General features: G+C 39.7%; 1 protein-coding gene and 1 pseudogene across 1 annotated transcript; both read left to right on the top strand.

Annotated features, from left to right (window-relative positions):
- The first annotated feature begins 642 nt into the window (after window positions 1–642).
- On the top strand, window positions 643–7,951 carry LOC146682490 (C3a anaphylatoxin chemotactic receptor-like). Its single transcript, XM_085446602.1, has 3 exons — window positions 643–704; window positions 2,539–2,722; window positions 6,955–7,951. Exons 2-3 carry the CDS (start codon window positions 2,546–2,548, stop codon window positions 7,771–7,773), a joined length of 996 nt encoding a protein of 331 aa, XP_085302728.1. The 5' UTR covers window positions 643–704; window positions 2,539–2,545; the 3' UTR covers window positions 7,774–7,951.
- A 4,657-nt stretch (window positions 7,952–12,608) lies between these two features.
- On the top strand, window positions 12,609–15,810 carry LOC146682491 (N-formyl peptide receptor 1-like; annotated as a pseudogene).

Below are 15,810 nucleotides of genomic sequence, written 5' to 3' on the forward strand. Positions count from 1 at the left end.
CAGTGACCAAAGACAAACTAGCATATTTCAAAATGCAGATAAGTGCTAAGGCCTAAGCCTCAGCAGATACCATCAGAACTCTGTTGAATCCAACAGCTATGGGGCAGCAACCTGTTGCAGCTACAAGTGTGGATGTGCTGGATAGTCATCACTGATCAATGGCCATGAGCACCATTCACACAGAGTTGGGGAATCGCTACAATCAGAAATGACGGATTTATGTGACTGAGGACATCATTTCCTGTTTGATTGCAGAAACCACACTTTTACTCAACAGCTCTTTTCTTTTGAAATGCTACTGTTTTTGCCTCCACTCGTAAAATCTCTGGTAAAGAGATTTATGTTCAAATGTGCCACGTCCCCATTGTCTGTGTTCAACATTTTCATCTTTATATTATTCTTGTGACTTGAGCTAATCCTGCAGGATCTAACAGCCATCTATGTGTGTGAGTGACAAACGGGCAAGTGATATAAATGTGTTTCTGTGTAAACTAAAGTGACATAACGCTATGCAAAAACCAGGACAAAGTCAGAGACAGTGAAAAAAGGAAGCTGTGTGCGTGTGAGTGACATAACAGAAACTAACGGTAATAAAGCTATAGTTCCCATGACAGACATCGTTAGATTGCATTTTCACTTCTTCCTCTTATCACTAAGACTGAAGCAGCTCACCACAGCTCTGTGAGAGCAGTTTAATATTTCAGGTAAGAAAATAATTCTGTGTTAGATTTCTCTTATCAGATTGTTGTTTGATATTTGGACTGTGGTCAGGTGATGGGATTTGATTTTTGTGCCATTCATGGTTTTGTCCACTACACCGGAATGCGAATAACAAAATATTTTCACAGAACTTACAAAGGATTCCCTCTTTGATTGCAGAAACCACATTTTAACTTAACAGCTCTTTTCCTTTGAGCTGCTACTGTTTTTGTTTATAACATATTAACTTTCTGAACAAATCTTGTTTTTACCAACATCAGTGTTGTTAACATCTTTATGTTATCTTTTTGGCTCTTTGGGGGAATTTTATATAATTTAGGACTACTGTAGAACATTATTTACTCCTTTAAGCTCTCACAGCAAGAGTTTTTTTTTAAAAAAAATCTTGCATTAACCTCCAAACATGTAGGAAGTGTCATGAAAAAAGAATTCCTAAATCTTTGGAAACTTTAGTAGCTGAAAGGACTGATATTTAATTTCCAACTCCTATGAAGACTGGAGAAGAATGTTTTCAACTACAAATAATCCATCAGTTAGGGTTGAACCTTGAAAGAGGCTGTACTTTTTTTTTTTTACAATGCTTACAAGTAATCGATGTGCAATTGTGAGCAGTGTAAGGAGCACCCATATGTAGGGCAAGAAGTCCCCTCATATGAAGCAAAGTAGAAGCCGGTCACAGACAGCTGGCTGGTGTGAGGTGTGGACGAATGCAGACAACGAAGGTGGGACTGAACTTAGCAAAAAGTGAGCCTTTATTGTGGCTGATGAGAAACATAAATGAAATGAGTAAACCAGCTAGATGAGAACTAACATAAAAACTTAAACTGGGAAGAACTAAATGCATGGAATCTGAAATACTTGGAGGCATGGAGACACATAGAAAACTGTGCCGGACAAACACAGGGAAACTCGCACGAGGGAACACATGGGAGCACAGCTGGGACAGTAGACATAATGACATCGCAAAGTAACACAGAACACACTGAGCATGGGATGAAAGACTGTCAAAATAAAACATGTAATATACTGGGAGGAAGACTAAAACACACAGGTTTGACACTGGGACCTGGGGGAGAACAAACATGAGGACAAACAGACTGAGAAGATGGAGAGGGTGAGAGAACAAGATGGGCTGGGGAGAAAACACATGGATGCACATGACAGACAGGAGAGACATGGTAGTGGGTGGCTGTGGCTCAGATGGTAGAGCAGATCAGCTACTGATTGGAAGGTTGGTGGTTTGATCCTTGGCTTCCCCAGTCTGCATGCCAAATATCCTTGGGCAAGATACTAACCCCAAGTTGCTCTCTGATGCATTCATCAGAGTGTGAATGTGTGTGAATGTAGATTAGTTTGCACTTGAGTTTAGAAGTGCTCGTATGAGTGGGTGTGAATGAGGCATGTTGTATACAGCGCTTTGAGTACTCCGGGAGAGTAGAAAAGTGCTATATGAGAATCAGTCAATTTACCATGGTGTGAAACACAAGGATGGGAACAGAAAAGGAAGACGAGATACAGAGGGAGGGGGCAAGAGATGTGAAGTAAGGCACAAACATGACTGAGGACACATAAACAAAGGACAAGACAGACTCTCACAGGGATGATAGAGAAAGAAGGGGAAATTAACACAATAAAACATAAACTAGGCATACAAGAAAACTTTGCCTCCAGTTAAGTTGGTTCTATGTTTCTGACTGTAAAATTGGAACTTAACCCATCTTTAAAATGCAAAAAGTCACAAAAACTGCTGGGTGCTTCCTGTTAAGTCATGAGAGACATGCTGAGTAACTGGTTTTTCTTCTGTTCTGTCGTTTTCAGCCACACAATGTTTCCCAATGCCTCTCTTCCCACGCACATACTCACCTTTTCTAAGGATGACCAGGAAACTAAGGTGGTGAGTGCTGGCTTGGTCAATGTCAGCATCATCCTGTACACGCTCACTGTTGTGCTTGGCATCACAGGAAACTCCATAGTGATCTGGGTTGCTGGATTCAAGCTTAAGGTAGATATAAAGTGTAGAATATGTTTGAAATACCTTCTGAGATCGTCAGTAATCTGTTTAACAAATGCTCACTGGAAAAAAATCTGATTTATTCTGCACCCCATTTTACAACTCCCCACAAAGCAGCTTCAGCAAAGACAGTAAATATACTCTGCAGTAGCAAACTGTGACCTTCAGTCAAGTAAAGGTGACAGCCACGATTTTTGTTACATGTGCAGAAAAACTGTAACCAGGATACTTTATATCAATATTTGCCAACCTTTTTGAGCCACGCACATATTTCACATTGGAAACATCACACGGCACACCATTAAACAAAAACGTCACGAAAAGCATATTGATAATATTTCCCTGTGTACCATGAATAGCAGAATTGGCTCAGTTTGTCCCCAATATACCTTTTTTGCTTTCTTCTTCACTACTCATGCTAGGGCCTTCATCTGGATTGGAATTTTCTCCAGGAGCCAGGATAGATTGACTGCTTTTCTTTTCAAATATTTATCTATTGCTACTATGCGCTGGTCGTTTCACAGCATGTGAATGTAATTCCTTCTTTGTCATCTTCTGTTTTACTGGCAGTTGGCAACCCGTTTAATTAGAGTATATACTTTTACTGCCCTCTAGTGGAAAAGAATGTAATTGTTCTGCCCATTACTCACACCAAATGCTTAGAGTACTAATCAGGTGGAACCAGATAATCTTCCATGGCACACCTGATCATTTCTTAGGGCACACCTATGTGTCACATCACAGTGGTTGGGGAACACTGCTTTGTAATATCCGGTTGTTCAGTCTGACGTCACTAGCCGTGTCTGGGTCTAAACTCCGCTGCAGGTCCATATATCAAACGATCACCATGGCATTACTGAGAGTTGAAAAACTGTCTAAAGTCTTTCATCTTTAATAAAATGATCGGCGTTCTGCTCTACCAGGTGTAACAATTGAGTTTAACATCCAGGCATCCATGAAAACGGAATTTATGACATTTAACGGAGTTAGAAGTTAGCAGGGAGTTAGCTCGCTAGCTTCTATCTAAATACAATATAGCATGTCCTGACTGCGGGGTTTTGGAAACAAATTAAAACGTACAGCTCTGCTATCACTTCCAGCATAAATGAAGACAGAAAACTAAACAGCAGTGACGTTTGTAGGGTTACTGAAGTTGGGCTAGCTGGTATATAATGATGTGCTACGTGACAGCTAGCGACACAGCTATGTTAGCATAATATAAACAAGCTAACTTATTTTCCACTCGATAAAAGTTAACGTGAGTGTTGTCGGTGGTCAGGAACAAATGTAATCGCATGGCAGGATGCTGTAAAAGGACCAAACTTCAGCCAGGAGAACAACTGAGATAATCCATCCACAATACGAGGTTAGTCATTCATATACTGCTGCATGGGCTGGGCTGTAGCTACATCCTAAGGTTTTAAAAACTGAGCTTAAATAAATGATTAGCGGTAATAAAAGCCGAGGGAGGTCAACAGTGATCACTGACTGTTTTAGGAGCTTTTTGAGATCAAATAGAAGAAAATACGTAACATTAAACATGTTAACAACACAAAAGCCATATTAAACGCAGACTACTTTAGACCCGGAAGTAGGATTCGTCGCGTCATCACTGAAAAACCGGATAGGGCTGGGGTTGGCAACCCAGGGCACGTGTGCCACAGCTGGCACACAAAGGGTTAACCGATGGCACGGCCATAGCTGGACTGGTAGTGCCATCGGGCATGGGCCAATGGTGATTTTTAATTTTTACGGGCCTATGGTTTTTGTTTTGTATGTTTTTGTTTTTTTTTTGTTTAGGGGGCTGTAACTGTATTAAAATAACTCAGTTGTTTGGTGGTGGCTACGGCGGAGCTTCCACAGAGGCCAGCAGGTGGATGAGGGAAAGGGGAGGCAGGAGGAGGAGAGACCCGAGGCGGCCGCCGGTCCTAGTGTCAGGTGAACTGAACTTCAGGTAAGAAGTTATGACCTGCAGTCTATCTGGGTCAGATATAAACCAAGTTTAGGTGGAGTTTATTTTTGTTGCGCTGACTTTTTACAGTCAGTTACAATAACTCGTACTGTGAAGCTAGCATGACGGAGTTTCTATACAGCTGGGTGGGTGCTATGATGTTACTGATAGTGAACTTTATTTTATTCATAAGGTTCATTAGTAGAGTTGCCAACCGTCATGTAAAAAACAGAATCGTCCCGTATTCAGAGAAAATATTAAACGTTTTGTATTGAGCAGAAAAGAAACACAGTTTGTACTTAAGCTACAATGGAAAAAAAGACACAAAGCTGGAGTCATCCTGTCTTTACGGTGCACAGCTGCCTCTTCTTCTCTCATTCTCTCCCCCTCTCTCTCCTGTTTCTACTTCAATCATGAAACTGATCAATGATCAGCTGATCGGCTTTTCTCTCTTGTTTGTTTATCGCCCACTTTGCGTCAGAAACAGGAAACCGGCGGATGTCGCGCCAAACAACAGCAGCACGTTTAAGCTTGATCAACTGTTGTTAGAATTTATTTAATATTAATTTCTAGTATCAGCTGATGTTTGCTGGAGCCACAGCTGTAAAGCTGCTGGTCATGATGTCGGTTTGGATATGTGGTGAGAGGGAAACATGAAGATGAAACCAGGAGATGTCCTTACTGAACCATCAGAGCTGAACAGGTGATGGAGAAACAGGTTTACCTTTTAGGTCACATGAATGAGTTGAAGGGAAGTTATGAACTGTTTCTGAGAGACAAATAACCCCAGGACCCTTTTCTAAGTAGCTGACAGCTGGTAACTGTGCAGGGGTGGGTCTAGCAAAGTTTTGCCAGGGGGCCAGGTTGGGCATTAACTGGGAGAGGGGGGCACAAAGAAATACTTTTCTTTCTTATTCTCATTTAAAATGTCTAGTTTTTAATAGATAATTATCTGAATCTTACGACCAACGTTTTTATCTGATGTAAAATGTATAGAAATCATACATATACCAACAAGACAGTGTACGTGACTGTCACAACAGCGTTCATTTTCATTCAAAGGCTTTCTGGTTTTTCCTATAATACCTGGTGGGCTGGTCTCTAGTCAAAATGCCTGGGCCGATTTTCTGTCCCAGTCCAACCCTTGGCACGGCATGCAGTGAATTAATCTGAGAGGGTGCAATAAAAAATATATTCAGGAACTGTGCGCTCAGCACCGCGGAAGTACATGCCTACATCCATAGACTCGAGACAGAATTCACAATGCACTTTCAGGACTTTCAGGTCTATGGACCAATGTTTTCTTTTCTGATCAAACCAGAAAGGTTTAATGAGCAGCTGGATTTGTCTGGCATTAACTGGCTGCACACAGAGGATATCAAAATGCAGCTGATTGAACTGAAAAGCTTGACTCTGTGAGGGTCAAAGTTTGCAGAACTATGAACGCAGCTGGAATCCATAGCTGTGCGTGTTCATGGAGCTGCATTTTCACCTGCTGGACATCACTACCTGACAAGTTTAACTGTCTTCAGAACATTGCGGATGCCTTATTGACTGTATTTTTCATTGGTATGAGGAGACCTTAAATTTGCATTTGCATGTTCTGTTGTACAGTTCTTGTTATGGATAAAAAGTTTTGTTTTTTTGTTTCCAAATAGCTGATAACTATTTGCTTATAGCTGCCAACATCTGCGAACAAATATTATTATTTAAAGTTGTTCTATATAGTGTTTAACTGTTAATATAGACCATTATTACATTTATTGCTAATGCAATCATATGGCACATTAACTTCTGAGGAAATTTTAGTTGGCACTCATCATCAGAAAGGTTGCCGACCCCTGATAAATTGTACGGTAAAGACCGTACAATAATAGAGAGAAAACCCTGACAATCAGATGTCTGGATACAAAGACTATAATTGGGGATGAGGGGAAAGAGAAGTGAAGGGAGGAAGGAGATAGGATAGCATGAGAGAGAGCCAGAGTTTAAAGCAGTGAGAAACTCCAGGCCTCGAGGGCCACTGTCCTGCAGCTTTTAGATGTCACCCTGTTTCAAAACACCTGAATCAAATGATTAGTTCATTACCAGGCCTCTGGAGAACTTAAAGATTGTGTGTTTATGTGTTTTTAATGTTTTCAATGGCTTTTAACATAAAGAAATCTCCACAGATAACATCCCAGTCTGGTTACTTGCATCTAGCAAATGTGAGCTTCTGTTTGTCTTCCTCTTGTCTCTTTTCCATAGTATTTTTTTTCTTCTTCCTCAACAGCTGACGGTCACCAATGTGTGGTTGGTGAATCTGGCGATAGCAGACCTGATCTTCTGCTTCACACGAATCTTCTCTCTCACTCGGCTGTTCTTGTCAGACCACTGGCCTTTTGGCCTCTTCCTCTGTAAGTTCACCGGCTTCTTCAAATACACCAACATGTTCTGCTCTGTGTTCCTGCTGGCTGTGATCAGTCTGGATCGAATGGTCTGCATCTGGTGGCCAGTCTTCACAAGGTGCCGACGCACCCTGTCGGCAGCGAGGGTGGTGGCAGTCTGCGTCTGGATTGCAGCCATCCTTTTCAGCATTCCCTACTTCATCCATCGACAAACTTACATAGACAACAACAACCTGACTAAATGTTCTGTGGACTCGATTGAGAAGGCAGAGGGCTACAACAGCACCAAAGTTGCTCTCTACTCCATCCGCTTCCTGTGTGGCTTCATATTTCCTTTTATGGTCATTCTAATCTGTTATACCTTGGCTGGGGTGGGAATCCGACGCACCCGTCTGTCAGGGAAGTCCCGCCCTCTGCGTGTAATAGCATGTTTGGTCATTGCCTTCTTCCTGTGCTGGGCACCTTATCACTGCCTCTTAATGGTGAAGATGGTGGACAATAATATTGCACTGTTGAAAATCTTGTACCCTGTAGCAATGGGCATTGCCTACTTTAACAGCTGTGTAAACCCGCTGCTGTACTTTTGCATGGGTCTAAAAATGAGTGAGGGATTTAGACAAGGTCTAATGAAAATTTATAGAAGGGCTCTGTCAGATGATATGGATGTCCAAATTACTCAGTGCACTGAACATTCTTTGGACTGAAGCTCTGGGTTGAAACACAGCACTGTTGCTGTGCCAAAAAAAGAGTCTGACAGCAGTGGGTGTAGCTAATCTTTGTGTTTCTCTGATTTATCCTAAAGCTCAGAAGAATAAATTTCCATGTTTTGATCAATCTGTTGTGATTTCTCAACGCAAACCATTGTAATGCAATTAAAATGAAAATGCTTTACACTAAGATTAATATACTTGATCTTATATATAGTTACTGTAACAAAAAACAGATTTTTATATATGTGTGTGTGTGTGTGTGTGTGTGTGTGTGTGTGTGTGTGTGTGTGTGTGTGTGTGTGTGTGACGTTACTTTGTTTTTTGTCGAATGCACATACTGCCTGTGTATGAAGTAGGGACTACAATTTATAAATGCAATGAGTGCATACAAATTCTTTGTCTAAATATTAATAACACAAATTAATAACAGTCTACACCATTAAATCAAATCAAATCACTTTTATTGTCACATCACATGTGCAGGTACACTGGTACAGTACATGTGAGTGAAATTCTTGTGTGCGAGCTTCACAAGCAACAGAGTTGTGCAAAATACAATAATGTAAACAAGCAAAATAAAAGAATGGCTACATCTGAAACTAATAAATATATGTACAATATATAATAGTATATGCATTTCTGGATGTATATACTAAATGTTTTTCTACGTGTGTGTGTGTGTGTGTGTGTGTGTGTGTGTGTGTGTGTGTGTGTGTGTGTACACATATTTTACAAATTAAATAGAGTAAAGAATAAAATAAAATATATTTAGACTGTTAACGGATACAACTCTCCTGGATCAATGCTTAACTCTCCCTTGAGTGCCTGAAAATACATTGTAACAGCTTTACCTGACAGTGAAAGTCAGGGTTAGACTGGATATATTGTATGCATTTTGGTGCTTGAGGCATTAACAATAGGGAAACTATACTTCCTTTTTGTAGGATTCCCCATTATTATCCTCTGCATGCACACCTGGGACAGGAGTCTGTTCCAGGAAGCATAATCAACGTACTTCAACTCCAAAATAAGTAACTCCGAATTATCAGCTCCAGAACTGATCAGAGTTTGTTCCGTCCTGTTCACCCTGGGTGAAGCACATGCATGAGTAGAGAAAAAATGACATCATCAGTGAAGCTCACACACACACACACACACACACACACACAATTCACCATGGCAATCAGACAGAAAGAAACAACAACAACAAAACATTGGACTCATTTCACCCCAATTTAACTGGATGTTCTGCTGTGTGTGTATGGTGAGTATAGTGCCAACTCCAGCTGCCTTAAGGTGCTTTATATTATTAGGCATTTACCCTACACTGATACAGAGAAAGTCCCAATAATCAGATAAACCCCACTATGAGCAAGCATTTTGTGACAGTGGGCAGGAATAAAACTCTCTTTTAACAGGAAGAAACTTCTGGCAGAACCAGACTCAGGGAGAGGCGGCCATCTGCCACGACCAGTTAGAGATAAGGTGTGGAAAATGGGACAAAAGACATGCTGTGGAAGAGAGCCAGAGGTTATTAACAACTATTAAGGCATGGGTTTAAATGGGTAAGAACATTTTTCTACTCTCATTTTGGTTTTCCTTGTTTTGATATATTAAGCAAGACTATAAGAAAGACTATATGCAAAAATGGTTTTAGAGTTTTATTTAGCTAACAGAAAGAAGGCAGATGTTTGCAGAAGTTTCTAGTGCCTTCAGCATAGTCTAGTTGCTGAAGGCACTGCTGGAGTCAGTCACCTCCCAGGACTTTAGTTTCTGCTTAAAATATGATTATTTTCTATGCACATACTGATGACATTCCCTATTGAGCCTTCTGCCTAAACAGAACCCCTTCCATCCCTTCCATCTGTAAGTAGGCCACTCAGTCCTGAGATTTTACCTACAAAAATCTCACTCTTCAACAGAGCGGATGAAAATGGGCGGATGGATGGATGGATGAATCAACTTTCCATTGCTGGATGCCAATTAAGGCCTTGTTTCTTGGAAACAGCTGTGAACAGTTTATAACAGAAAACAATTCTGCAATTGGATTTAAATAACTTATTCACACTTCTGGACTTATGCTCAATTGGTGTGTGAATCTATGTCTGAGAAAAAATGGGAGGGAAATGTGGGTATGGTTGTGTGAGGGAAAAAAAACAACTATATTCAGAATGGAAGATAAAGCCAGACACATGACGTGAAAAAAGAGGAAATGGAGGGTGTGTTACTGTGTCTGGGAGTGTGTATTCACATGTGTGAGAGCCATGACACAAACTATGTAACAGCCAAACTTGAAGTAACTACAGGACAGACAAACAAATACATCCTCACTTCTGCCTCTGACTACTAAGAGTGAAGCTGCTCACTTTAGCTCAATATTTTAGGTAAGAAATTCAATTTTTCTTTCTTGGTTAGATCTCTCAGATGATACTTAAATTCTTATTTTTTTAATTCGTGTTTTTGCATTTTTGTTTTTCCTGCCTGTTTAAATGTAATATTAGGTTTTTCTGCTTAATAGAGAGCTTTGGTTATGTATAGTTGATTGGAAAAGAGCTTATGATGAATTAAAATTGTTTACATGCAGTTTTTTAAAAAAACGAAATCAAGAAATATTTAGAAACCACATCAGATCTCCCACAATGGGAGAAAATCCAACTCAATATCTATACTGATATCGACTAGGTAATGTGTTAGGAATGAACACATTCATTCAAATGAATGCTACATTATTTGATGGAAATGAAAGTTATTAACCTAAACAAACAGGATGTCTTTGTGAGAATTTAATTTGCCTTTCCAAAGGAAAGTTTTAGGAACCTTAACATGGATAAAGAAATGAAACTAGAATTTCTTCTAAAGCAGCTGACCTGTGGTCTTGTAGGCATCTAAAGTGTAAATAAACATGTGCATCAAAGCATGATGGGGCCAACTGTAATAACAACTTTTTACCAAACTAACAAATACTAAAACCCAGACAGTTTTCCATATATAATGAATTTCTTTGTAGTTAGTGTTCAAAATTTGTTCATCTCGCTCAAATCTTTCATGTTCAACTACATTATGGGTTAAAACTTCAGGGTCCAAATACCCAAAACAGCACATTAAGTTATAGCCTGATACATTTTTTGGCAACAGGCAAAAATATAGTGATAAAGAAAACCATATGTCACCATATGTCCTGACGCCTCAACAGAGTGAAAGTAGTTGCCACTAACCTGTGGAGGAATTGAAAAATCAATTTTTTTCCTAAAAGCAGGGGATAGCTTGTGTTACAAGTGTGAGTACAGGCTAGATTTGTCACAGTCTGGCTGAGGCAGACCTGAGAAGGAATGACTGAAAACACACGGACTAAATACACACAGAAGGCTAATGAGGGAAGTGGGAACACATGGGGAAAACAGCTGACACACATGAACATAACGATGTCACAAGGGGAGAGTAAAACTAAAAACACTGAACATAGGAACACAGGACCCCTTTCAAAATAAAACAGGAAAAATAATGAGACGCAGACATGAGAACATGAACTTGACAACATAAGACACACAGACATGAAACACATGAAGGGCAAGGGAGACTTAACAGGGGTTGAAAACACAAAGGGAAACTAATAAGCAAATGAACTTAGATAACCTAAATAAGTTAAACATACCATAAACATCAGAATAAACCAAAACTCCAAAACATTAGGTCAAACGACCCAGGATCATGACAGGATTCTATTATGTATCTGCACTGATTAATGAACAAGAACAAGATCAGGCCTCTTTACAGATCAGGGTGACAGTTTAATATGTTATTAGCAGCTTTTAATCTAATATCTTCTGCATAGCAGAAATTAGATTATTGTTAAGTTATATAAACTAGTATATTTAAGCTGTTAGACCTTAGTGAATTGTTGCCAGAGTCACATGTATTCAAAGATTAAGGTCTAAGGAAATGATCTCATCACAAATACCACTTGTTACTTGTTTTTAAGCTTTTGACTCTGTAACATGAGCTTTATCAGATGATGAAATTTGCTTAATGTCATAATCTTTTTTCAGACCTGATCCATTTTCATAACATACTTCCTGTTTCGATAAGTTTAACCATTTCACACACACTTTAAAATACAACAAAACCTTCAGCCAACAGTTGGTCAAGAATTACACCCCTATGCATACATATATGCATATACAATTTATACACACTTATATATACTATATTTTGTATGTTTGGATGAATATTTCTTACCACTGCAAAACCTGTTTATTACCCCCATAAGTGGTGCCACATTTGCACATTTGTAAGGATAATGCATTTATGGGTTGAGCAGTAGAGCTGAGTGTGTCGGCTGCGACCATAAAAAACTTGTCAAATCTTTTTTGCCAAACAGCTTATTCTGTCATTGAGTCGTGTTTATTGGATTGGATTATTGAAGTCTAATGAAATAAAACATAGTGGAAATGTAACAGCTTATTCATTTAAGAAACAGCAGCCTTAGTAGCATGTGGAAGAACCATACACAGCCAAAACAAGTCAAGTTGTTTTAAAATTGCCTTGTAACCATTTCACAGACTAATCGGCAGAAACAATTGCTTCTCTGAGATCACTGCTGTGTATGTCCTCCTATGGAAGCAGTAAGACTAACACTCAGTCTCTGACTCACTGCTTCTGCATCTTGGTTTTTGTTAGATAAATAATGATGTCATTTTTTTTGTTCATTTGAGCTGTTCACCCATTTGAAGACCCACTGGTTATTTCTATTGTAACTTGATATATAAAGCAACATAATTTTCTTTACAATGGCTGTAAAAGTAATATATATCTCATTGTGAGCAGCGTGACAAAGACCTAAATAGATGAAGATAGCAGCCAATGTGAATCAAAGCAAATGCCTTAGCTGGCCAAAGAAAAATCATCTAGGGAGTCAGTGAGTATGATAATATACAGCGGCGTGTGAGGTAATCTTATGACTTCCTATTCACTGTCTGGAAGATCAGGAGTTACATGATGAGTAATATTTTGTTCTTTTTCTGTTCTCTCTTTTACAGCCACACAATGTTTTCCAATGTCTCTCTGCCCAATCAGATGCTCAAGTTTTCAAAGGAGAACCAGACAACTATGATGGGCATCAATGCCATAACGGAATATGTCACCATTATCTTATATGCACTGACCGTTGTGCTCGGCATCACAGGGAACTCTATAGTGATCTGGGTGGCTGGATTCAAACTTAAGGTAGATATAAAGTGAAACATGTATTTCAAATACCTTCTGAGGTTTTAAGTATCTCTGTGAAATTCTCATATTTAGTTTGTACAATATTTTATAGGCAAGAGTTTTTGAGACAGCTTCAGTAAATGTGTTTTTTGGGGTTTTTTTAATGTTACATATCAGTGCATGAATGCAACCAGTATACTGATTACAAAATACTCAATGGTAGATTTATCATTCACCTCTTAGTGAAATATTTCCTTTTGCGTGCCAAAATGCAGAGGTGGCAAAAGAACATACATTCATCACTTAAGTAGAAGTACAGATATTTGAGTTTGTCTGAAAATCTTAATACTTTATTAAAGATAAGAAGCAAAAATATAACATGTGCATAAATATTTACAGCCTTTGAGGTCAGGTGCATCTTGTTTCCACTGATCAGCTGTCAGATTTAAGCCCCAGACTGACAGTGCATGTCAGAGCGCAAACCAAGACAGGAAGTCCAGGGAATTATACCCGACCTGAAGTTTCCCCCAAAGTATCTGAAGGAGTCTCAGACCATGAAACACAAAATGATCAGGTTCTCTGAAAAGAAAGATTGAACTCACTGGGCTGAATGCCAAGCCTCATGTCTGTAATAAACCGGGCACTGCTCATCATGATGTACAGAGACATCCTTGCTAATAACCTGCTCAACAGCGACTGGACCTCAGACACAAGTGAAAGGTCATCTTCCAAGAGAACAAGACCCTAAGCATACAGCCAAGATAACTAAGGAGTGGCTTCGATACCACTCTGTGAATGTCCTTGAGTGATTTCTTGATAAATAAACCCACTAACCCTTGGCTTAAATAACTCCAAATAACCCTCTTTTTTCTTCTCTTTTGTTAATGAACCCCTTCTGTCATCGTTTCTAGTCATATCAGCATATAAGGAAATCCAGCTGTTAATAAACTTCTTATATCCATTGATTTGGTGTGATTAAACTTATTTTTGACCAAGACTTAATAAGTTAAAGCACTGATTATGACTGTACAAGTTGAAACACAATGTGTTGGGTCTCAATGTGCACAGTGTGGCTAAATTTAATAAGTACATCCCCATCAGCCTTTGGCCTTATCAGCCCAATGAGTGATCATTATCAGTCAATATCTGTCTCACCTCTTCCTCCTACTGAGAGCTGGTCACCCTCTCAGAGGTAGTAATGGATGGTGTGTTTGCAAGTTAAAATAGGAACACAAATCCCCACTTGGAGGCTGGGCAGAGGTTTATTTCACTTAGCTGAATTGCTAAGTGAATTGCTAATTCACTTAGCAATTGCCTTGTGATACAATTTCTTCTAATGTATTTTTTCACATAAACACTAGATGTTTATTGATGCTACTGATAATAACAACCTACTGAGTTTGATACAAGATTAAGATGAAGGCCAATATTTTAAAATTGCTAATATCGCTGATAATATCACAATCTGGTGACTTGCTTCATATAAATACATTTTTTTCTTCCATTCTTCTCTTTTCCATCTCGTTTTATTTTCTCCTCCTTAAAGCTGAGTGTCACCAACGTGTGGCTGGTGAATCTGGCGATAGCAGACCTGATCTTCTGCTTCACACGAGTCTCCTCCCTCATTCAGATGCTCTTCTTCGACCACTGGCCTTTTGGCCTCTTTCTCTGCAAGTTCAACGGCTTCTTCAAATACACCAACATGTTCTGCTCTGTCTTCCTGCTGGCTGTGATTAGTCTGGATCGAGTGCTCTGCATCTGGCAGCCCGTCCTCACAAAGCGTCGTCGCACCCTGTGGGCAGCGAGGGTGGTGGCAGTCTGCATCTGGATCCCAGCGATCCTCTTCAGCATTCCCTACTTCATTCATCGCCAAATGTACATGGACAACAACAACCTGACTAAATGTTCTGTGGACCCGAAAGAGAAGGCAGAGGGCTACAACAGCACCAAAGTAGCTCTCTACTCCATCCGCTTCCTGTGTGGCTTCATGTTTCCCTTCACAATCATTCTGATCTGCTACACCTTGGCTGGGGTGGGAATCCGACGCACCCGCCTCTCAGGAAAGTCCCGCCCTCTGCGTATACTAGCCTGTTTGGTGATTGCCTTTTTCCTGTGCTGGGCACCTTACCACTGCCTCTTACTGGTGAAGATGGTGGACAATGAAAATGCAGTAGTGAAAATCTGGTACCCTGTAGCAAAAGGTGTTGCTTACTTTAACAGCTGTGTGAACCCGCTATTGTACTTCTGCTTAGGTCTAAAAGCGAGAGAGGGTTTCAGGCAGAGTGTAATGAGAGTTTATAAAAGAGCTCTGACAGATGAAATGGATGGTCAGATGACTCAGTCCACTGATCGCTCTTTGGATTAAAGCTCTGGTTTGAAATACGACACTGTTTTAGTGGCAGGAATAAGTGGGTGTAGCTAAAGTTTAAGTTTTCCCCCAATGATCCTAAAGCTAAGAAAAATGCATATCTTTATATAAACCATTAGTATAGCAGTGAAATGGCAATAGCAAAGTCGTTATTTTAATGTAACTTGTAATCTGTAGCTTTTCATTGCAGTTTATGTGAAGCAAGAATTAGTAGGTATGACTGTGAAAAGGTGTTTTCTTTCATTCTGTGCTCAGTGAAGAAAATATATATTTGGCACACTGGAGTGAAACACTGTTTTGTGACCCTTCTTCTAGAGTGTCTGCAGCTCCAGGGGGATTGCTCCAGGTTTCTCTTGTTTTAAAAGCTAGAGGCTTTTAATTGTCATTTTATTTTGTTTCTGTGACTCTTTAAAAGCCATTTAGCATCAGAGCACTTTCACTGAACAGTGCCAAGCTAA

This window comes from Copadichromis virginalis, linkage group LG22, assembly GCF_057382275.1.
Source record: "Copadichromis virginalis isolate Kocher_CV1m ecotype Utaka linkage group LG22, C_Virginalis_male_GT1.1, whole genome shotgun sequence".
NCBI lineage: Eukaryota > Metazoa > Chordata > Actinopteri > Cichliformes > Cichlidae > Copadichromis > Copadichromis virginalis.